Source organism: Lissotriton vulgaris, chromosome 1_1 (genome assembly GCF_964263255.1).
Source record: "Lissotriton vulgaris chromosome 1_1, aLisVul1.2, whole genome shotgun sequence".
Taxonomy (NCBI): domain Eukaryota; kingdom Metazoa; phylum Chordata; class Amphibia; order Caudata; family Salamandridae; genus Lissotriton; species Lissotriton vulgaris.
The window spans coordinates 1,264,311,709-1,264,335,539 of record NC_141685.1 but is presented as its reverse complement, the minus strand read 5'-3'; the positions used below and the strand labels follow the sequence as shown (position 1 = coordinate 1,264,335,539).

The window sequence follows — 23,831 nt, the reverse complement described above, 5'->3', positions numbered from 1 at the left end:
ATCCTGTCCTTTCGATGACAATTCAGGTTATCTAGATCCTCTACCACACGTTTATGAAAGTTGTCTATGGCATTGCCACCAGGTAGTGTGGGAATCCATTTGGATTTTGATTTCAACCCACTGACAATGCTGTAGTCGGATTCTATATCCAATTCCTCCAATAATCGGTCCATATCTAGAGGAGAATCCTCCATATCAGTCAATGACAACAGAAGGTGGGTTGTATGCACATCTTTTATTGACAGGGAATCAGAAGTATTTGGTACAGGTGTAATTCTCATTTCTCTCTCCCTTTTCTCTAATCCAAAGAAATGTTTTTTTAGTTTTAGGTTCCGAATGAACTTAAAGAGATCAATCTTGAGCTTACAGATATCTCCAGTGGCATATGGGTTGAAGTTTAATCCCTTACTCAAGAGAGAAATCATATCTGGAGTGAGATGTAGTTTCGAGAGATTGATGACCTGTACACCCTGATTCTCTATATTTACTGATTCTTGTTGGCTCCTGATCTCAGTTTCCTTCGATAGTCTTCTGAGCTTGCTGCCCCTCCCTCTCCTTGTTTTGGCTCTGACTGGTTTCTTGGGGGCACGTATCTGTTGCCCTTTCGTATGCGTAAAACCTCCTGAAAAAAAGCTGGCATATTCTGTCTGTCTTGATTATCTGAGCCCCCCCCAGTAGTATTGACAGAATTTAGAGAGGTATTACTAGATGACAGGGAGGCAGGTTCTGAGTTAGTTTTGTTCCTGTTGTCAGTTCTGGAGCTACTCGGGATCAGGGAGTCATATTTTTTATCAAAGGTAAAAATTCTACCACGTGTGTAGTCCAACTCGTCCCTTCTTAGTTGCCTGGCTTTCCTATTTTTAATATTCGATTGGTGTTTTAAATGGATTTCATCCAAAATGGTATAGTTCTTCACTGTTGGGTCGGGCAAATTCAAATCTTTAATGTCTTGTTCAAGAGTTGCTATATCTGCTTGCAGTTTGGTAACTTTACGTTCTGAGCTAACAATCAATATCTCCATAAGAGTGATGGAGTTGTTAGTAAGAGATTCTTCCCATTTTACCATAAGGTCCGCATCTAGGTCGTCATAGGTGGGGAATATCTGGCCTCTTAACCCTCTCGGAATACGTTTTAATCCTAAGTACTGCTTTAAAGTCACCCCATCCCACCATTTGGAATTTTCTAATTTCTTAAGTCTCTCCAACTTCAGGAATTTGTCTTTAAGACCCTCTACGCGAGGGGGATTGGTGCTGGTAGAAGCAGATTGAGTGGACATACCTTTTGCTAAGTTGTCAAATAACTCTTCTGCCACTTTAGTATGATCCATATTCAGGATGGCTATAGCTCCCTATCTAGGGGTATTCTAGATTGTGCGGGATAAAGGAAAAATTCAAATCGTGCGTGGCGGCTACCCTTGACTGATAATCTGCTATGGATTCTGAAGGTTTTTTGATCAGTTTACGCTCCGGGTGCACTGCCCGTATGTACGCACACAATACAGAATTGCTATTATTAAGGTGCAAATCGGCGAGTGGAGAAACCCTTAACCACTCAATTAGAGTAGAGGAAACTTCCCCTTATTCAACAGACTTGGTTGCCGATGCACTCAATATGGTACATATATTGTTAAGTAACAATAAACAACAAAATAGTAACAAATGACAGAAGTGTTTAAACAAAAACTCTCATGAAGGGTAAATCTTGGAGTCTTTAATGCAGTATACAGCCAGCCGACACGTGTTTCATCGCACTCGCGATTCCTCAGGGCTGAAATGAACAGAAAGTTGACAATGGAGCATGTATCTCGTAAGAGTACAGTTACAATAAGACCTGGTTATCTGGTCTTAATATACTTGGTTGATGCTTCTATTCCAGTGAGTGTACAAAGATGCATCTATATTTCCTAAGTGCCACCCCAACACATCCGTGTCGCAAGTGTGAGAATTATCATTCTTATCACTAACCGTGCTGGTGAATAGTGCAAATTGTGCTGACGCATAAATGGAACTAGGATAATTCTCGAGAGAGACAGAGTCTCTGACTACAAAGTGGTCTATCTGTGTGCGGCCCAATCACACTACATGCTCAGTGAAACTTGTGAATGACGTGAAACTCTGACTCTCGGCGTAGAAACGTAACATACCTAGATGGCTGTGTCCAGGTCAAAAAGGTCTAATTATTCAACATGGAGAAAAAACAAAGCGAAAACAGGAAAAATCTCATCACTAATTGTCATACTTCATGTTATAAGGCAAGAGAATTCACAGTAATGGGGCTGTGAGATAAAATAGATTGCAGCTCACCGCTCAGCTGGTGATAATTCCGACCCAGCCGGGCCCTGGACCGAAGATACTCGGTATGAGTATACGTGAAGAGAAGTACGATTCTGTAACCAGATTGAGTAACCTGAGTCACTGTGGGCAAGTTGGCAATTCATTGTTTCATAAATACAACCAATTCATAGATCTGGTATTTTTATCTAGCGTCAATTCACACGGTTTGAAAATATATAAATAAACAGAGTAAAACAATTTCGAAACTGAGGCCATGCAAGAACTGAGTTCCAGATCAGAATTGCTTTAAAGATTTAATACAGAATCATCAATAGAATAAAGTTTACCCATGCAGACTCAGTGATATAGAAATACAGGAAAACAAGTCAAGTCAGTAAATATAACACTAAATCCTAAATTTCAAACTCATGAAGGCGACTGACAAAGTCTCAGTTAAAAAAAAATATCACAGAGAACTCGGACATAGATTTGGGAAGAAAATGAAAAGTCACCCCCAGTCACCCCCAGTCTTTCAAAGCCAGGGTTTTTTAGACACATTTTATGCATATTAATTAATAAAATTTCAAATACAGCATAGCATGACCTTGGTTAGATCACATTGGCAAATCAAAAACAATGTCATAATTGTGATAGGTCCTTAACACTTATCCATTTCTTAAGGCTTGCTTCCTCATCAACTGCACAACAGAGATGTTCAATGCAATACGAAACATTTCTTTAACAATAGCCCATACAGTTATTGTCTTTTGCACGCTTTGATTGGAACTTCCAGGGGAAATCCTCGAAAATGATAGTTTAGGTACACAATGAAAAGTTTAATTCACAATACAATATTCTCTTTATTACTACAGTCTATTGATGTCATTGACGTGTTCTGCAGAAACAGTGAGGAGAGAAGTCTTACAGTTTATTGCTGATTGGGAGGGTGAAAGGAGCAGGAGCAAGACGAATAGAACTCCAGAAACTTCATCTAATTTGATTTTACAGTATCTCACATTTAAATGTGGCTCAACTATACTACATTATTTTTCACACTCCTAAGTGAAACAATCATCTCATTTTAAGTGCAAAATCAATAATTCATTGCTTACGGTCATATGCATCATAAACATTTCAAATTTGCACAAATTGTTTGTCACCCAAATATGCCATTTCCAGAAAACCTTAAACAATCTCCCCCCTCTGATTATTTTTGAATAGTCACTAAGCCTCATAAAATAACTTTATTATTCAACCATTTGTTTATTGAAACTTTCATTTTCTTAGAAAATCGTCCATTTGTCTCCAGTTCTTTTAACTGTTGATAGACTTGATCTTTGTGAACATCCAGCTCCACATCCATCAACCTTTTTCATTTTATATTATAGCTTCTATTTCTACTAATATATTTATTAATCATACACTTGAAAAACTTTAATGTTAGCATGAGTAATTGCACAAATCATTACAATTACTATAGGTGTTAGAACTGACTGAAGAACACCCATATTACCTAACGATTCACCGACTTTAATAAAACCATTCCCAACTTCCTTACCCAGGATCCTACACCTTCCCATAACATTGGTTCTCTCACTTTAAAATAAAACAATCAGTTACTCTACTATAATCAGATATATATGTACAACACATTCTTGCCTTAATTAACTTACAAACTCCACCTTCTTTCATCAAGATATTATCCTAGCCAAGACCGTTCTGCATTATCATTTCTCTAATTTAAAAGACCCTGCTATATCTATAGCAAGCCAAAGTACTTTTGTATGCAAATGTCTGATTTTCACATTACTCATGACCACACCCATTGAAGGATAATTGCTCGTAAAATATCTAAAGCCACTGGTGCAAAACTTCACCTTACTCTCTATGTACTTTGATCTATCCCCAGCTGAAACATGAAGGCCAGTGCACAAAAAGCAAAAAATGATTTTCATGATATCCAAATACTCCCTAATTATTTTAGTGTACACATTAACTTTAAAACCACTCCATGAATGCTCTTTATGTATTGGTTTAATTTGTCTAGCATTTCCATAATTAGTTTCAATTTCAGCATTATTTTTCATGTAACTTGAAACATTTGCTACAGGAATCAGTAAGCACGTAAGCACGTAAGCACACCCACAGGCCAACTAATACCGATGAGGTTATAATTAGGAATATCATTGCTATAACTTTACAGCGTCTGTTGTATCCCATCTTCTCAGTTGAGACCAAATCAAAATCATTCCTTAGAAAAAATCAGGGTCAACCCACATTTTATTTAAAACAATAATATTTTTCTTCTTATTTCTGAAAAACAATAATAAAACAAGGAAAAGGATAGGAAAAAAATCAATGTCTCTGCTTTTCAGTCTTTTGGGCAAAAAGTATTTTTGTAAATTCCTATATCAGTATCTTCATCAAAAGTCATTTTTATTTTTTTCCGAATCCTCTCCATTACTACTATATAATTCTCATTTAAAAAAGAAAAAAATCATGGTGGTTCTTCTGCTTTAGTCTCTGTGTTTGAACCACAATGAAAACAATATTGGCTTTTTCTCAACCAGAAGTAGTCCTCCTTAGTTTCACCTATTTCTCATCTCCAGATACTGTAGCTAGATTCACCTACTCAGGTGAAGCATATATTTGATTTGGAATTCTTCTTGGTCTTTTAGCAACTGATGATTTACTCTGGATTAAATTGTTTCTTAAAGTCTCTCAAGTATCGTTCTGGCCAACAGTACTTCTCTTTACAGGTTCTCTCCCTTGGAAACTTTTAAGCTCCTACTTTTTCAACCATGGTTTTCCACTTCTTTTTGGCTATGACTTGAACCCAATCCAGAGCACTGACTCCAACTTGAGCTTGCTCTTAGATCAACGTTGTCTATCTCTGCATTCTGCGCAGCAAATCTCTTTCTTTTGAGAGGACTCTTTTTCACTTTAATTTGCAACTTGTCACTGCTTTCATTAGAGGCTACATCTTGCTGCTACTCATGTTTTGCCTTTTTTCATGTTAGTAACTCTTCACTCTGTTCACTCTGTAACTGGACTTTAATAACTTCAGGTTTTTCAACTGGGCTTTCGCTCACCTGAAATTTATGTTCATTTTTGTTTTTGCTTTTAACTTTGATTTCCCCCGTTTCAGAGAAATCTTCACCCCTTCTGGATTCATGCTGCAAGCTGAAGCTTGGCTCTGTGCTGGTTGAGTAGGCTGTGCATTCTGATCATTCACATAATTTACTTCTTAAACTACTTTCACTTTTGTTAGTGTGAGTAGCGTTGATCACCTGTGGTACTCCTGCACACTAAACAGCACTATTTGTCATTAGAATGATTTGGAAAGAACCTTTCCATCTTTCGTCCGAACAATTATTGTGAACATGTTTACAGATAACCACCCAGTTGCCTGCGTTCAGACTGGTAGGGTGTTTCCTTGTAATCTTCAGTTGAAACATTCAACTGATTGAGAAACAGATTTCACCATTTCAGCCGGACCTTTGCAATAATCCAGAATTATGTAATCAGTTATTGAAATTAATGCTTCTGTAGGTCTCATACAAGTCTCATTGCTCCACCCATCAGTATTTCACAAGGAGTCAAGCCTGTGTTTCTGTCTTGAGCTCTTCCCTTATTCATCAAAAAAAGAGGAAGAGCATCAGGCCATTTTAAACCAGTTGAGGCACAGACTTTTGCCAGTTTATTCTTCAATGTGCAATTGGAAATTGCAGCAAACCTGAGTTTTAGCACAGTGTATAGATAGGTAAGAGGAAGGGGTCCCAGTAGCATAGGAACAAATAACCACAATGAAGAAGACCCCACAGCAAGATCACTAATATCTGCACATATGAGGGTCAAAACGTCGACAACCAATTGCTCTTAAAATCGACTCCCCACCCCATTGTTTTCATTCATTGAACTTTGCGGAGTATGATTTTTGTTGGAAACATTTGTATGAACCTAACGGTCCTGCTCTTTGTACATAAATTGTAACAGAGACAATTGAGTTATATTTGTTGATTACATCGTCACCTAAGAATTCTCCTTTCTTTTTTCACTACTTCCTCACGCAATCACACACCTCCCTTCCCCTTTCTCCTTTGCTTTGGGGCACTGTAAAAACCACTAATTTATTGTTCTGAAACAGTGTATATTCAATATGCTTTCGCATTGTGATTAAAACAATGTGTTCTTAATGTTTGTTTCATTGATTTAATTTTATCATTGTGGTTATTTGTTCCTATGCTACTGGGACCCCTTCCTCTTACCAATTTGTCAACCCAGGTCCCCGTAACTTTAACTGGGTACAACCCCCCTATCAATACTCTCAGTGTATAGATAAGCACATACTGCTGTATGACTCACTTCAATACTGAAACAGCAGTGGCAGAATGTTTGGAGGAAGTGTAATGATACAGACTGGGCATTTCACGGTTTAAAAGACAACTTTGCAGGTGCATAGAAAAGTGCATGCATAGTCTATAGGAGTTTGAAGCAGTCCATGCCCTAAGGCCTACTTTGCTGGATGAGTACTTAGGTACTGACTGAATGATTACAGTTCTGCAAGGAGAGTGTCGAGCTGAATGTATAACTGCTTCACTTTTAGCACAGTTTGTAGATAAGCACATACTGCTGTATGACTCACTACAATACTGAAACAGCAGGGCAGAGTGTTTGGAGGAAGTGTAAGGATACAGACTGGGTAATTAAGGTTCAAAAGATAGGTTTTCAGGTGCATAGAAGAGTACATGCATAGTAAATAGGGGTTTGAAGCAGTCCGTGCCCTAAGGCCTACTTTACTACATGAGTACTTGGGTACTGACTGAATAATTACACTTCTGCAAGGAGAGTGTCTAGCTGAATGTAAAACTGCTTCACTTTTAGCACAGTGCATAGATAAGCACATACTGCTGAATGCCTCACTACAATACTGAAATAGCAGGGTCAGAGTGTTTGGAGAAAGTGTAAGAATACAGACTGGGTAATTAAAGGTTTAAAAGACAGGTTTTCAGGTGCATAGAAGACTCCATGCATAGTAAATAGGGGTTTGTAGCAATCCATGCCCTAAGGTCTGCTTTGCTGCATGAGTACTTAGGTACTGACTAGATAATTATAGTTCTGCAAGGAGAGTGACTGGCTGAATTTATAACTGCTTCACCTTTAGCACAGTGCATAGATAACCACAAACTGCTGAATGGCTCACTGCAATACTGAAACAGCAGTGTCAGAGTGTTTAGTGGAAGTGTAAGGATACAGACTGGGCAATTGAAAGTTTAAAAGACAAGTTTGCAGGTGCATAGAAGAGTACATGCATAGTGTATAGTGATTTGAAGAAGTCCATGCCCTAAGTCCTACTTTACAGCATGAGTACTAGGGCACTGACTGAATGATTACAGTTATGCAAGGAGAGTGTCTAGCTGAATGTATAACTGTTTCACTTTTAGCACAGTGCATAGATAAGCACATACTGCTGAATGCCTCACTACAATACTGAAACAGCAGTGTCAGAGTGTTTAGTGGAACTGTAAGGATACAGACTGGGCATTTCAAGGTTTAAAAGACAAGTTTACAGGTGCATAGAAGAGTGCTTGCATAGTCTATAGGGGTTTACAGCAGTCCATACCCTAAGGCCTACTTTGCTGCATGAGTACTTAGGTACTGACTAAATGATTACAGTTCTGCAAGGAGAGTGACGAGCTGAATGTATAACTTCTTCCCTTTTAGCACAGTGTATAGTTAAACACATACAGCTGTATGGCTCACTACAATACTGAAACAGTAGTGGCAGAGTGTTTGGAGGAAGTGTTAGGATACAGACTGGGTAATTAAAGGTTTAAAAGACAAGTTTACAGGTGCATAGAAGAGTACATGCATAGTAAATAGGGGTCTGAAGCAGTCCATGCCCTAAGGCCTACTTTACTGCATGAGTACTTGGGTACTGACTAGATTATTACAATTCTACAATGAGAGTGCCTGGCTGATGTTATAACTGCTCTACTTTTAGCACAGTGCATAGATAAGCCCATGCTGCTGAATGGCTCACTACAATACTGAAACAGCAGTGGCATTGTGTTTGGAGGAAGTGTTAGGATACAGACTGGGTAATTAAAGGTTTAAAAGACAAGTTTACAGGTGCATAGAAGAGTACATGCATAGTAAATAGGGGTTGTTGCAGTCCATGCCCTAAGGTCTACTTTGCTGCATGAGTACTTGGGTACTGACTAGATTATTACAATTCTACAATGAGAGTGCCTGGCTGATGTTATAACTGCTCTACTTTTAGCACAGTGCATAGATAAGCCCATGCTGCTGAATGGCTCACTACAATACTGAAACAGCAGTGGCATTGTGTTTGGAGGAAGTGTTAGGATACAGACTGGGTAATTAAAGGTTTAAAAGACAAGTTTACAGGTGCATAGAAGAGTACATGCATAGTAAATAGGGGTCTGAAGCAGTCCATGCCCTAAGGCCTACTTTACTGCATGAGTACTTGGGTACTGACTAGATTATTACAATTCTACAATGAGAGTGCCTGGCTGATGTTATAACTGCTCTACTTTTAGCACAGTGCATAGATAAGCCCATGCTGCTGAATGGCTCACTACAATACTGAAACAGCAGTGGCATTGTGTTTGGAGGAAGTGTTAGGATACAGACTGGGTAATTAAAGGTTTAAAAGACAAGTTTACAGGTGCATAGAAGAGTACATGCATAGTAAATAGGGGTTGTTGCAGTCCATGCCCTAAGGTCTACTTTGCTGCATGAGTACTTGGGTACTGACTAGATTATTACAATTCTACAATGAGAGTGCCTGGCTGATGTTATAACTGCTCTACTTTTAGCACAGTGCATAGATAAGCCCATGCTGCTGAATGGCTCACTACAATACTGAAACAGCAGTGGCATTGTGTTTGGAGGAAGTGTTAGGATACAGACTGGGTAATTAAAGGTTTAAAAGACAAGTTTACAGGTGCATAGAAGAGTGCTTGCATAGTCTATAGGGGTTTACAGCAGTCCATACCCTAAGGCCTACTTTGCTGCATGAGTACTTAGGTACTGACTAAATGATTACAGTTCTGCAAGGAGAGTGACGAGCTGAATGTATAACTTCTTCCCTTTTAGCACAGTGTATAGTTAAACACATACAGCTGTATGGCTCACTACAATACTGAAACAGTAGTGGCAGAGTGTTTGGAGGAAGTGTTAGGATACAGACTGGGTAATTAAAGGTTTAAAAGACAAGTTTACAGGTGCATAGAAGAGTACATGCATAGTAAATAGGGGTCTGAAGCAGTCCATGCCCTAAGGCCTACTTTACTGCATGAGTACTTGGGTACTGACTAGATTATTACAATTCTACAATGAGAGTGCCTGGCTGATGTTATAACTGCTCTACTTTTAGCACAGTGCATAGATAAGCCCATGCTGCTGAATGGCTCACTACAATACTGAAACAGCAGTGGCATTGTGTTTGGAGGAAGTGTTAGGATACAGACTGGGTAATTAAAGGTTTAAAAGACAAGTTTACAGGTGCATAGAAGAGTACATGCATAGTAAATAGGGGTTGTTGCAGTCCATGCCCTAAGGTCTACTTTGCTGCATGAGTACTTGGGTACTGACTAGATTATTACAATTCTACAATGAGAGTGCCTGGCTGATGTTATAACTGCTCTACTTTTAGCACAGTGCATAGATAAGCCCATGCTGCTGAATGGCTCACTACAATACTGAAACAGCAGTGGCATTGTGTTTGGAGGAAGTGTTAGGATACAGACTGGGTAATTAAAGGTTTAAAAGACAAGTTTACAGGTGCATAGAAGAGTACATGCATAGTAAATAGGGGTCTGAAGCAGTCCATGCCCTAAGGCCTACTTTACTGCATGAGTACTTGGGTACTGACTGAATAATTACGGTTCTACAAGGAGAGTGTTGAGCTGAATGTATAACTGCTTCACGTTTAGCACAGTGCATAGATAAGTACATACTGCTGAATGCCTCACTACAATACTGAAACAGCAGTGTCAGAGTGTTTGGAGGAAGTGTAAGGATACAGACTGGGCAATTGAAGGTTTAAAAGATGAATTTGCAGGTGCATAGAAGAGTACATGCATAGTGTATAGTGATTTGAAGAAGTCCATGCCCTAAGTCCTACTTTACAGCATGAGTACTTGGGCACTGACTGAATGATTACAGTTCTGCAATGAGAGTGCCTGGCTGATTTTATAACTGCTCTACTTTTAGCACAGTGCATAGATAAGCCCATGCTGCTGAATAGCTTTATTCTTCTAACATCTCATATTTTAGCAGAGCTTCTAAAAGAATTTCATCAGGTATTTCATTGACATCAATTTGCTGGTTAGCAATTTCGGAATTTATATGTTCGAAAAATTTGATATCATTTAATACTTCCACAAAATCAGCATCAAAGCTTTCGTCTTGGAAATCACAGCTCATATCTGCAGCACTAATTTCTTGTTCTTCACTCTCGCTGCCTGTAAGAGGTATGTTTAGTTCTTCAATGAGAGTGTTGGTAATTATCAGAGTGTCCTCGGTATTGTTCTGTTCTCTTTCCATAATTGATCTGTTATGTTGTAGGTCTTTGTACAAAAACATAAACACTTCATTTTATCAGTTTTCTTAATACATAATACAAAACTAGCTTTATCAACTATGTTGGCCTTTAAAAAATATTATATAAATACCATTGTCTAGTAACATTTCAACATTAGAGTTTTAGTACTTTATGAGGTTATATAAATATAATTACTTATAAGGATATCCTGTTCTTAAGTTTTCTTAAATTTTGAAACCAGTCACTCCTTATGACTATAGGAAAAGACTCAGGTTGTTATAGTAAAATGCAGTACTAAAAATGTAGAATATGTCTATTCACCTTACCCGTTCCAAACTAGTAATTGTGTTTTAGTGAAATGCAAGGAATACTGTTGGTTGTCCAGAATAACACTGTGTATCTGTGTGTATTTAGGTACCATTATCACACTAGTTTTTGAAAACCTCATGTGTTTTCACACACATCAATTCTTAAACACCATCCAGTACTCACCTTTTAACATGATTAGACAATAGTGATTCCTTATATAAGTCAAAAATACTCACAGCAACAGGTATAGAACGCCACTTCAGCACAAACTATTGTGTATGATGGAGACATATTTACATAGAGAAGAAAAACTACACACAGTAACGGATCCTGTCCTTCTAAACATAAAGGAGTATTTGAAATTACTCTCTGCGACATATTTTATGTAGAACAATTTGATCTCTTTTAATCCTGAAACTCTCTGGTCCCTACTAGCCAAGCATGTCTTTCTATTTAATACCATACTGGTATGTTGTAGAAAGCTTTTCTGAAGCCATGTTCCATTTTATAGATCTCTATAATAAAAGTCTCCGGCATTTTTTAAACATATGTTCAAAGATAGTAGGTCCTCAGGTACACTCAGTATATATGTTAACTTTCTCAAATTCTTTAACAGATACAAACCATCTTTGCACAGATATGTACTCCATCCATCTCTTGTTCCTTCAGCTCTGTAGAAGAACATCCCATTGACCATTTTTTATAGTTACCTATACTTACCTTAAAAATAATAAATAATAAAAAAAGTAAATATTATAAATTTAGCTGAGCTCGTCATGAGCGTTGAAGGGGTTAAGGTGGAATCCTTTCTACCCATTGACCTCAGTGCTGAGCCTCAAACCTAGGCCTCCTGGAGCCTCCTTTATAGACTATCCCCTTATGTATTTGATCAAGAGCAGAATTTCCTTCAAGAAATCTAATTTTGGTGATAAACCCACCAGGCATGTAGCTTTATATCCCTTGCACAGCAGTCTCTTTTGGATCTAGCTGTTAATCGAGTAATATTTATGTAAAAGCAAAAACCACCCTCATTGTGCTGGGCAGTGAGAAGACAGAAATCTCATATATTGTTTTGGTTTTGCCTGTGTGCCTGCTCCTATAGAGTATTTGATAGTACCTCCCTCTCTGTTTCTTCTAGATTAAATTAACACTTACACGTCTCTCTGCCCTCAATCATACACCTATTTCCCTCCGAACATTACCTTGAGCCCTCTTCCTCCTATTTCGATTATTTTAAATTATGTACATTATTCAGTAGACCCTTTGACACTTTTGGTAAGTACCTTGTCATTAGGTTCCTGGACTCTCGCCCACATTTATGTGGCATGCTTCTTCATTGAGTCCATTTTACCTTAGAACTTTTGGAGCTAAAGTGAAATGTGGGAATGATCCACACTGTCTGGTCCGTTAACATTGTGTAATGAAAGAAGGCATATTAATTTTATTCTTTGGTGTCTCCTATCACAAGGTTAAAAACAGACGATTTAGGTTGGGATGCTAAGCCCTTATTTGGTTTATGTTTAAAAAGTTAAGGTAGAGATATCCATGGACGTGTACAGTGTATCTGAGAGACATTTCACTTGTGGTTTTTGTAAGAAGTCTTTTTGTATAATTATCTTGACCTAATGTAAAGCGCTCTGATATCCTAGTTTGCGCTATATAAGACCTTCAAAATAAAAATAAATAAATAGAGCTGACATGCTTCAGCTGCAGTGGGAGGCGAGGGGTCTCCTCTGCTAAATCCGAAAGCGTGTCTGTTTGTTTGCTTTTGGTTTTAGCGGAGGAGACTCCTTGCCTCCCACTGCAGCTGAAGCTGTCAGCTCTGTGAATTAACCCCCTCCTAGGAGAGTTAACAGGACAAAAGAACGGACACTTCCTGCCCCATCGATCTCTCCTCCCTCCCCCTTTCACATACAAGAAGACTTGCACGGACGGACTGTCGGACGCAGGGAACAAAGGTTAGATTGAAGTGGAGTGCGCGCCCCCCTGGGAAGGTGTCGCGCCCTCCAAGGGGGGCGCGCCCCACAGATTGAAGAACATTGCCTTAGGGATTGTCTACATTGTGCAGAAGTACAGGCAGTGTGCATTGTCTTCAAATCATTTCAAGCAATAGTTGTATTGTTTTGCATGACCTGGAGAAGTACCTCAGTTATAGGTAAACAATGCAAAGATAAAATGTCGACCCAGAAATAAACATACAAGACATTGGCCAGCAGGTCCTCAACCTCATCAATTCGGACACATTTGCTATTTAGAAATACATTTAGTCAGGGTTCCCTGAAAAGGATTTAGGTAAAACATCTCCTGTAATGCTTGATTTATAAGTGGAGTTAACCTCAGATATCCTGTGCCAAAGTTAATGGACTAAGGGAAGGACAACTGGTTGAACAAGCTTATCCAACCAAGGGACCCACTGCCAATCAGGTCCAAAACATTGCACAAGGCCTCCCTACGATGGATTTACCCTGGCACCCCCTTAATCTAACCCCATACAGTAGTGGTTTTAGCTTGACCAGTGAAGAATTATGCATACTACCAAGGTCTTAAAATAATGAGCCCACAGTGTTTCTGGAAGGTAGTCTCAACAACAATTTTGGAAAACTTTTCTCCCAAATCGACAAAAATGTGACATTTTTATAATCTTAATCTTCTGCTATATAGAGTTGGCATTGTGGCCCTGCACCTTAGAATCCAGAAGAGCAGGAGATATCAGTTGTCCACAGAGCTCCCTTGCAAAGTATGTAGTCACTTGATAACTTGATCATTCGGTTCAGTGATCTCAAGATGTGATTTTTCCATTTTGTATCTGACAGTACACCAATGCCCAAACACACAAAGTCATTTACTTGTTCAACGACTGAATTGTCCAATTTAAAATTATTTTTAAAACACTTGTGTGATCTGGCACTGTTAATGTCTAGGCCCTTTAAACTACAGAACTCATCAAATGGATTTAGTAGGCTCTGTAGAATCACTTGATGTCATTGTGGCAATAAAATGCCACTGGTAAATAGAAGAAATTCATTCTTAGTCCCTGGTTTGTTACTTGAGATCAGTGCCTCTGCAACATCGTTGATATACAAGGAAAAGTGCAAAGGCGCCAGTGAACAACCTGGGTGGACACCTCTGTTTACTGAACAGGGCATTGTAGTGTCACCAATCGGCCCTCTATATACCATGGGAAAATTTCCTTTGTGGACCCTAACCAAAATATTCAGGTGACCAGGTAGAATGCTAGAGCTTTGAATGAGCTCCAAAGCAGGTGTCCAGGAACATTACTAGACACGCGAGGCAGGTTAATAGATACCATATGTAATCATGCTTTCCCTAGTGAGATGTATTTTTCCAGGAGCAAATGGAACCTGAACACTGGACCTACAGTGCTGGTTTTCATTCTAAAACCAGCATAACACTTTGATAACATATTGTACTTTTCAGACCATGCTTCTAGGCTAGTAATGCGCATGTGAAAGTTTTGTGATGCCATCATGCAGGTTTACCTGTAAAACTCCGTAATCCATACATTAGTACCCCCCACCCTGCCCCTCCCCCTCCCCACGTCATCGCCCTGCAGGTACTCCCACTGCCGGCCGTGGCTTCCAGTCACTGTAGTAGCAGAACTGAACTAGTATTTTGACATGTTATAAACACTATTTTGGAACTTGAGCTCATCAATAAGAACTGATATTAGTAAGATTTAGCCCTTAAAATATATTTTCTTATTTAATGTAATACCTGATGCACTGCCCCGCAGGTCCCTTGTGTCCCAATTTCTCTTCAGTCTGACATTAAAAGTAGGGAGCATTTTCCAGAGACTTCAAGCTCATACACACAGAACATTTTTATATTATGCACTTTGATTAAAAATATAAATGGATTGTTTTGTTCTTACTAGCAAGACTGTCCTGTGACAGGAACACTCATGCCACCAGGGCCGCTGTACTGGAATGAAGAAAGTTTGTTATTATTCTGCTTTACTAAATGTATGTTGAGATCATGAATGAAAGAGTGTGTAGTCCTCATTTTCCATCAGAAGCCAGATCCACGCAGCTTTCTGAGAACCGGGCCTCCTGGTGGTGTCTTATCTGCGAGCTGACCACCAGACGCTGACTGTGGCCTCCTACGTCAACATCCTCACCATCACTCAGTGCAACACTGATTCACCACTGTGCTATGATGACATAGCCATCGCCTGCAACAACAAGGGAGCCCACTTTGTCTGATGTGGTGGATGTATGCCCGTGAAGTGCTGCCCGTGAAAGCAGAGGCACAATCTTCAGTGAGCACACATAGGAAGTGATGCCTGATCTGTACTTCTACCGTGATCCGGAGGAGATTGGAAAGGAAGAACAGGCAGCAGCAGAAAAGGCCGTCACAAAGGAGGCGTTACTGGGAGAATGGGCTGTGCCTGTACCTGATTTTTCGCAGCCTGAGGTGGCTGACTGATCCAAAAGAGTGCAGGTGCACTCTGTACCCATACAACAGTTCCCTGCCGAGCGTGCAGACATCGCCATTACCCCAAAAGCACCTCAAGATGACTGGAGTGCTCATCCTCCCAGCATCGAAGACTGGTCTCTGCCTCTACTGCTCAGGCCAGGCAGTGAGTTGGGGCACCCATTGAATTGCCCTAAATATCTATTCCTGACCATAACATCACAGTTCTGAAAATATTTTTTTTTAACTTAAAAAAAGATAAAGAAATACCATGCCCCATTTCAGACACCTTTAATCAATTATATAAAAATTTGAGGTCTTGGTGACTTAAAACCTGAGTACCACTAAATGATATTTAGGATGGGTGCAACCTTATTAAAATTCATCCAAAACAATGCCATTTGATATCTTACTACTGCAGTTCCAATCACTACGTGTATTTTTAGTAGGGTGTTCATACGGTTGCAAATAGGTCTTTGGTTTTCACTGTAGTTATTGTATGTGTTTTTCTTTTTACTTTTAGCAATGCCGTTACCTGGGGTTTATAAAACCACAACAAGGTGAGACATTGTCCTTCTGTTTGTAAACCAATGTTTGAGAGCTGAATAGATTAGCATGTACAACTGTGTGAGATGAAGAATTTCTGTGCAGAGAAGTTGGGTTGGTGTGACGCCATGATTCCTTTCCAAATATGGACAACATGTATATTTTTAATAAGCTATATTCTTACTCTTGAAGAGCAACACAAAATCCTGCAGAGTGGTTGAACTGTAAAAAATAAGCTGTGTTTTAGAAAAAATAATTCTGGGAGAAAAGGATTTTAGGTAGGAGTCATTGACATCCACTTATTGTCCTTGTATGATGTCTTACTGTCTTTCAATTTACACTACATAGTCAATGAATGTAAACAATTGAATTGATAACTACCATGGAGGATGCACTAAACTTAGTGAAATCCATGTTTCCACACTCAGGTCTAATTAGTTCATTGGTAACATTGTTTTTACTACTTATAGTTTTGAGTGATGCCCTGAACTGTCCCAATGAGTTTGCAACTAGATAAACAGGAAGTAACAAAAATAGTTTTTTTCTATTGGTCCATGCTGTAGATTCCTAGCACTCACCTATTTTAATATATGTATTTAGAACATTCTTGTTTGAATTAAAATATGTAATTTCCAATTTCATAAAAAGTTCACCTAAAAGTGTTCAAATAAAACTCTGATCTCCACTTAATAAATTTTGGACTACACACCCTTCACCAGAGGCTATAATGATCTGTAAAAATGTGTGCATTGAAAATATCATATGAGCCGACCGACAGCTTGGCAATATCAGGAGGGTGTGTTATATTTACCAGATATTTCAAATAGTTGCCTTTTTACTTGATTTAGGAATGAGTTTTTATCTCAATATAATATTCTTACAAAATGAAGCATATTGGATGAAGGAATAACATAGCATAGTTCCAGAAGGCTTAAAAGAATAGTAGGATTATTCCTGTTTCATTTGAGGATTGTGTTTGTTACAACAGACCTAGAAATCTGACAGTTAAATAATAGAGGATTGCCCTGCTAGAAGGATGACTGTACCATGGGTACATTAGTGGAAGAATTTGGGATCTTCCAAAGGAGGATATAAAATTAACAGCGACTTGGCTGAAACCCTCCTAGTGACTTTGCTGCTTCCATGGTATTTCAGGACCATCTGTTCAAACAGGGACATGGTTCTCGAATATGCTAGCAGTACCAGTGGTGTGTCAATAAGCAATACTGGGGCACAAATAAAGCGGTAGCCCACTGGCATGAGATAAGGGTGGGGGCATGAGAGATCAGGTCCAATTCATATAATTTGGGCTTACTCGTCTGTTTGTTATCCTTCATGATTATTTACAGGAAAGAGGCCCACAAGAGCAGTGAAAGGAGAGGTAGGGGAAACAGGTGGTGTTTACATATAATTAGAACATTGGAATGTTGGTAGCTCCATTGATGACAATGGAGTGCTCCCTGCTTCTACTGGCCGGTAAAGGCCCGCAGAGCAACATTCCAATGTTTTACAAAGTCCTCTCTGAGCTTGAGGGGATTTAAATCCCCTCGAGCTTCGAGAAGCCTTTGTTTTATTTGTTAGAACATTCTGCCCTCAAGTGGCAGAATGTTCTAATAGCCTTATAGCCCTTTGTAGCAGGGGGCTATACCGGCTATTAAAGTCACGCTCCCTAGTTAAAGTCCCTCACCTTTGGCTCGGGCCTTTAACGCGGGAGCGGGCCATTAACGCGGGAGCGGGCCTTTATTAGCCAGTATAGCCAGCTACGACGGGCTATAAGGCTATATTAATAGGTTACAGATTTTGGAACAATTAGTGTCATCTGTTTGCCACCCTATGTTAGACTGCTTGAGATGAGCTTTACTTCTCATCATTGTCTTGGTGTTACTGGGAATCTTTAGTGGCAAACAGTCTTCTTGAGGATGGCTAATTACCTAATGTATCTATTTTGCTTCTACATATCCTTATATGTAATACTCTATTTTTTAAGCAGAAAGGTTTTAGACAGATCATCATGCTTCAGGTTACATCAGCTGGGCAACAGCATGGCCTCCAGTGGAATATCTAGTGGGACTAGTAAAACCGGCTCCAGGTATGATTTTTTTAGAGTGATAAAATTCAGCAGGTGGATATCCGACCCTCTCTGTGTGTGGCAAGGATGTCTTCATTGTTGATGATCGTATGAATCGTTTTTGTATGTGGTGAGTTTTCGCTGTTGCTGTGAGGTTTAAAGTCTGCTGCTCATGTAGCGCCTGCTTATGTTCTGTGTGAAGAAAGCTGGAACATCTGATGTCTTGATTGGGTTTTACTGTGTTATGGGGGAAATCTTGCAATGCTTTTATTGATCTGCAGCCTTTCTGTATATGAAGGTAAATTGTATTGCTTACTTTGTGCTGCACTTGTTCTGAACATGGCAGGGACGCAAGTACTAGTGCTGCACTGCTGAACTTCACCTATGCATGATATTTACCTCCCAATACATAGTCATCATTAATTATAATTGCCCCACACACTTTTTATTAGTACACATACATGTTTGCTGTGTTTAAACACTTGGAGGATTCGATTTTGTAATACTAGTTTATTTTGCCATGCTAAAAACATCACAAACACTTCTATACCAGGCATCCCACACAGCACGTTTGGGTGTCCGATAGATACCCTGCTATTCAACATGCACTTGAAACACTGCCACACAGAGTCTCAAGATGCGTTGCAAAGATTAATATCCCAGTTAGATGTCCTTGCCTGGAAACAAGGTTCATTGGAGTACACAGAAGCTGTACTCTTGGGGCCTAAAACAGCTGAGCTAACTTGGCTCAGTCACAGCGTTGTATTTAATTCATGCTTTTAGTGTTTATTAACAGTCCTCAGTTCTTCTAAAATCATAGTGCATGATTGCTGATCTGACTTTTGTCTCTTCTTAGTGTCACTGAACTCCTGAACTTGTTTCAGGAAGACGCCGAGGGCATCCTGTGTAATTTAGGCTTTGGAGCCGAAAATCCTCAGGTAGCCACCAAGATCCCTGTCCGTTTCTTCCAAACCCCTTCACAATTGAAAGGCATCGATTTCCGGGTGTTCCTTGAAGCACAGGTGCAGAGGATAGAGATGGAAGACCCATGTGTGATGTTGGCAAGTGAGTATTACACTTGACAGGCCAAAAGTTTCACAGTTCGGAATTTTGATATTTTACATTTACCAAGATGAGGTATTACATCCGCCAATCATGTCTATGGGCACCTCCACTCGTGATTCCTATTGGGTGGAATGTGAAAGGGATTTCAGCTTCTATCAAACTCATGTTTCCTTATTACAGGACTGATTAAAGCAAACAAGATTATCATGTAAACTGTAAGTTTATGACCACTCTCTCTAGAACCAAAGATAGAGTTAACACATTCAGGGTCATTCTAAGTCTCACTATAATTCCAAAAGCAGGAGCAAATTGTGTTTACATCCAATTTTCATTTACAAATTAGTTGTAAACTGTCCTTGGACCCAGGTTTTTCCATGGGCGAAAGCCTCCTGGTATGATCTGGAAGAATTTGTGTGGGGAAAATTGTTCAGAAAATGCAAATGCTTGCAATAAAATCTTTCTTGCTAGTTATTCCCCATTCGAAACTCCGATAGTAGGAATCATGTGGTAAATCCACTGGATTATACTGTGTCTTTGCTACAATGGTATTTTCCCAGGAACGTTTACAATCCGATATTTCCAAGCAAGTAGGCTGAGGGAACTACATGTTAAATAAGTGGAATTAACACCTACATATGAGGATTGTCCAGAACGCCTTGGTCCACTTTTGTGATGCTTTTCAGTCTCTGTAGCTTCCGGAAGTCAAGCTCTATTTCAATTAGTGCATTTTAGCCTTTCATTCTGTAGCACATCTCAGCAAACCAAGTACTTTATCTGTCTCTAGCGTAAGATGGATAACTTCTAAAAGAAATTAAATGAAGATGAATCATATCAGAAGAACAAATGATAAAGGAAAAAGAGAAAATAGAATTTAGCAGAAGCCGACAAGGATCAAGGCAGATTGATATTTGGTATAAGGACATACCTTTTTATAACAGGAGAGTGTCTGGCTTTAAGGAGATATAATAATAACACTACAGGGAAGACAGGTACATTTTCCCAAAGCAAGCCAACATTTGTGCAGGAAGGAACTTCTGCAATTTCCTCCCCCTCCATTCCCCCATTATTCACTCCCTTCCTATGCCCTTCCTTATCTCTCCCTGCCCTCCCTTCCCATGCCCTCTCTTCCCTTCCCTTGCCCTCCCTTCCCCTCCTCCCCCTCCTAACCTCTCCTCTCATTGCAATGTTTAAATCATCAAGGGTTAGTGAAGTCCCATCCTTGGCCAAGAACTGCCAATTTTGACCGAAGGTTGACTTCTACAAGTCCTGTACAAAGAACAAGAAGTATGGCAGAAATATATTTTCTATTGTTGGAAACATTATCCGTTGCTTCTACCAATGGGGCATGAAGCAGATGGTCCTACTTCATTGAGCCACCCCACAGATCAAGCTGCAGATAATACTTGATGTAATTTTCTCAGAAAGGTTTGAAGAGATTTCCTAACCCAACTAAGTTTTGAATCTTATACTCTCTGATAAGATCAATCAGCTGGCATTGGCTACTTTCTAGTACAAAAAGTGTGTGGGAGCTCCACTGCATAACTTAATCAATAGAGATGATCTGTAGAGTACAAACATTGTCCAATAAACCAATAGGTGCGTAGGTAGGCAATCCTGCTCCAACGTTTAAGGTCATAGATATGAACAGGAGTCCTGCAGTTGGGTCGCCCTCATGTCAGTCGCAAAGAACATAAAACTACTGTATTGCCCCATTCATTCACACATCTATGTAGTTTTTACTTCTCTTCAAAGTCAATCTTCAATATTAAAAATTAATTTCTTTTTTCAGATCGCTTTAGACAAGTGGAGACACTGACTGCAACAGCCAACGCTCTCTTCTGCCTCTATTCCTACGTCTCAAAGACTCCAGTACAGAAGATTGCCCCATCTTTCAGTTTTGTAGACTTTAAAGAGGTTCCAGAAAGCATGATTACACCAACAAAACAAGAGCCCATTTCTCCTGTCAATCGGCTGAAGAGAGCGATTTCCCGAATGTGCCTGTACACCTCCTCTAGAGACACAGAATCTTTTCATAACGCTAACCAGGTCACCCCTAAAAAGCTCAACAGCCTGGACATGGTGGTGAATGAAGTGTTGGAGATTGTGCGTGAGGAAAAGCTGAAAAGTGAGAAAAATGTTGCTGCATCATCAGAGGGGCATTCTGAGTTGACTTCACATGAAGAGACTTTGAACGCCTCACAGGGAAGAGCACCATCCTTCAGGCCGACTAAGAGATTTGAGGCCTTAACGTCCATAGACAGGTTGGTCTCAGTGGGAGGAGCTTGGTCTGTTGGTCATACTGAGATGTTCCAATGCTCAGGGAGGACTAATCAGTCTGTTCCGAATATGGACAATTTAAAATCAGTAGAGAGGAGATCTCCACCTCCCGGACCTGACCAGAGGTTAAAGTCCCAAAACAAATTGTACTTTTTTCCAAAGGAAAGTTCAACAGTATTGGCACATGAAGAGACAACGGGTAATTGGGAGAAGGAAAAATAAATGTATCCTTCTTTTGAAGAAAGGTGGAGTGAATTGTGAAACACATAATGCATTCTGTTAGTTTGTTTCTATTCTCCTTTGTCTAACATATGAATCCAAACGGATAAAGTTCTTGCAGCAAAACATTGACCCAAGGATGCACTTTGCCTTAATATATAGCACAAAATGTTGGATTCTAATTTGACATATTATGTGGAATTTTGACGAAATGTAGTCGATTAATGCTAAAGCAAATTATATGATGTTTGCACACTCTAAATAAATGAACTCCCATAGTAAAAAAATGCAGAAATATCTAGCACCCTAACATCTTATGCTCTTTGAAAAGAGACCAAACACAATCACATTACCAATTTTGCTGACAATATTTTCATGAATAACCTGTCATTATCCTCTCATTATAGAGAGAGCTGTAGAACTATCTCAATATCGGAGAAAGTAGAATGCCTTGGCTTGGATACCCTTTGATAGTCCTCCCCAACCCATTTACCTTCCGCTTTCTGATGTCCTGCTTTTATAGCTGATCTATATCCAATAACGGTTCTATAAGAATTGGTTCCACTGCTAAGAATGTCAGAAAATTTAGAACACTTGTGATATCAGAGAAAACGTTTTCAATTCCTCCTCTCACACACCAGTTACTCCAGATATCCCATCCTGGCTTATAGGGACTTGTACCTTTCACCCGGAATGCTCTGAAATGCATCCATTGCTAGAGCTTTGGGATATGGTCTCAGCTGTAAAATCTTCCTAACTGAGTTTTCAAACAGGATACAAAAAGGGATATCAGTGTCCCCATGGCTTGTTTAGAGTCGGAAATACTTGGAGCTTGAGACACCACTCACTGCTACCATATGTGGTCCTTAAATACCATTCTGCTACTGCATTGTTTGGTCCCAGAAGGTGTTCTACCATTGGAGATATTTTCCTCTGTTGATAAAATTCTCAAAGGAACCTACCTAGACCCATCAATAGTTTTGATCTTGTTCCTTCCAGTCCATTTATGTGCCTGACTACTGTAATGTTGTCCATGTGAAGGAGGATCACACATTCAACCCTTTTTTTTCAGAGCTCTGGATTGCATAGGAGCCACATTGAGCTCTGAACAATTAATGTGCATTTAGGATTCCTTCCTGGACCATCCTGCACCACATCTGATTCTAAGACAAGATGTATTGATTTGGGGCAAATAGCGCACCCATTCCATAAGCCTACATGATTTAGCCACCAACCCATCTCCTCTTTTGACTCCTGATTCAAAGCGGCTGTTTGTGAGCATGCTATCTCTTGCAGATGTTTTAACTTTATGCTGGAGAAGACTGTAATAAAGAGATCCAGGAAAATTGCCTGAATTCAGGAGAGCAGGCCCACCAGTTTTACCAACTGGCAAAGAGAAATCTGATGATTTGACAACATCACCCTTGATTGCTTCTTTATCACTTTAAACGTGTATCTAGCAGCAGAAGAGTATCCTTTTCAGAATACATCAGAAACCCAAAGAAATTAATACTTCTTAAGGGCATGACCTCCTACTTTTCCATATTGATAACAACATTCAAATACTGGATCAATGCTATGGCATCTTGAACTTGCTTCACCAACTTCCATTTGTCTTCTCCCAGTAATATATCATCCTGGTACACCACCATTCTCAGTCACTTTGCCTTGAGGGTCACTGCCAGAGGACTCATCAACTGAGTAAAGCACCAAAGAGTGGCGGATAGACTGAATGGACTTGGATCTGAATGCCTGTCCTTGCCACAGAAATAGCAGGTACTTCCTCTACTCTTTACATATTGCCCAGAGCCCCACGCTTTTTGCTGGTATACCTAATTGACTCATGCGGTATCCAAGTGATTTACTATTCAGGTGACACCCAGCTTCTGAAGACTTATGACTACAGTGCGTCAGAAGTAAGCATGGGCGAATTTTGCGAATCTCGCGTTCGCGAATTTTGCGGATTTGCGAACTCGCAATCCGCAAAATCCGCGAATTCCCGCGAATTTGCGGATTTTTTTTTTTTGTGTGTTCGCGCGTGTTTCTGCCAGTTCGCGAGGGTTTTTAC

General features: G+C 39.6%; 1 protein-coding gene and 1 pseudogene across 4 annotated transcripts in view; both read left to right on the top strand.

Annotated features, from left to right (window-relative positions):
• The window catches only part of TESPA1 (thymocyte expressed, positive selection associated 1), a 434,050-nt gene extending 411,986 nt beyond the window's left edge, over window positions 1-22,064 (top strand). For 2 of the 4 annotated variants that reach the window (XM_086964621.1, XM_086964631.1), the window contains exons 6-9: window positions 16,112-16,148; window positions 18,125-18,223; window positions 19,059-19,267; window positions 21,057-22,064. In XM_086964621.1, the coding sequence (XP_086820747.1) occupies window positions 16,112-16,148; window positions 18,125-18,223; window positions 19,059-19,267; window positions 21,057-21,766 (1,055 nt within the window). In that variant the 3' untranslated portion in view covers window positions 21,767-22,064. Of the gene's footprint in view, window positions 1-16,111; window positions 16,149-18,121; window positions 18,224-19,058; window positions 19,268-21,056 lie in introns of all 4 variants that reach the window. The other 2 variants (XM_086964612.1, XM_086964613.1) reach the window with 1 other exon arrangement.
• On the top strand, window positions 14,643-15,785 carry LOC147748963 (small ribosomal subunit protein uS2 pseudogene; annotated as a pseudogene).
• Window positions 22,065-23,831: the final 1,767 nt, after the last annotated feature.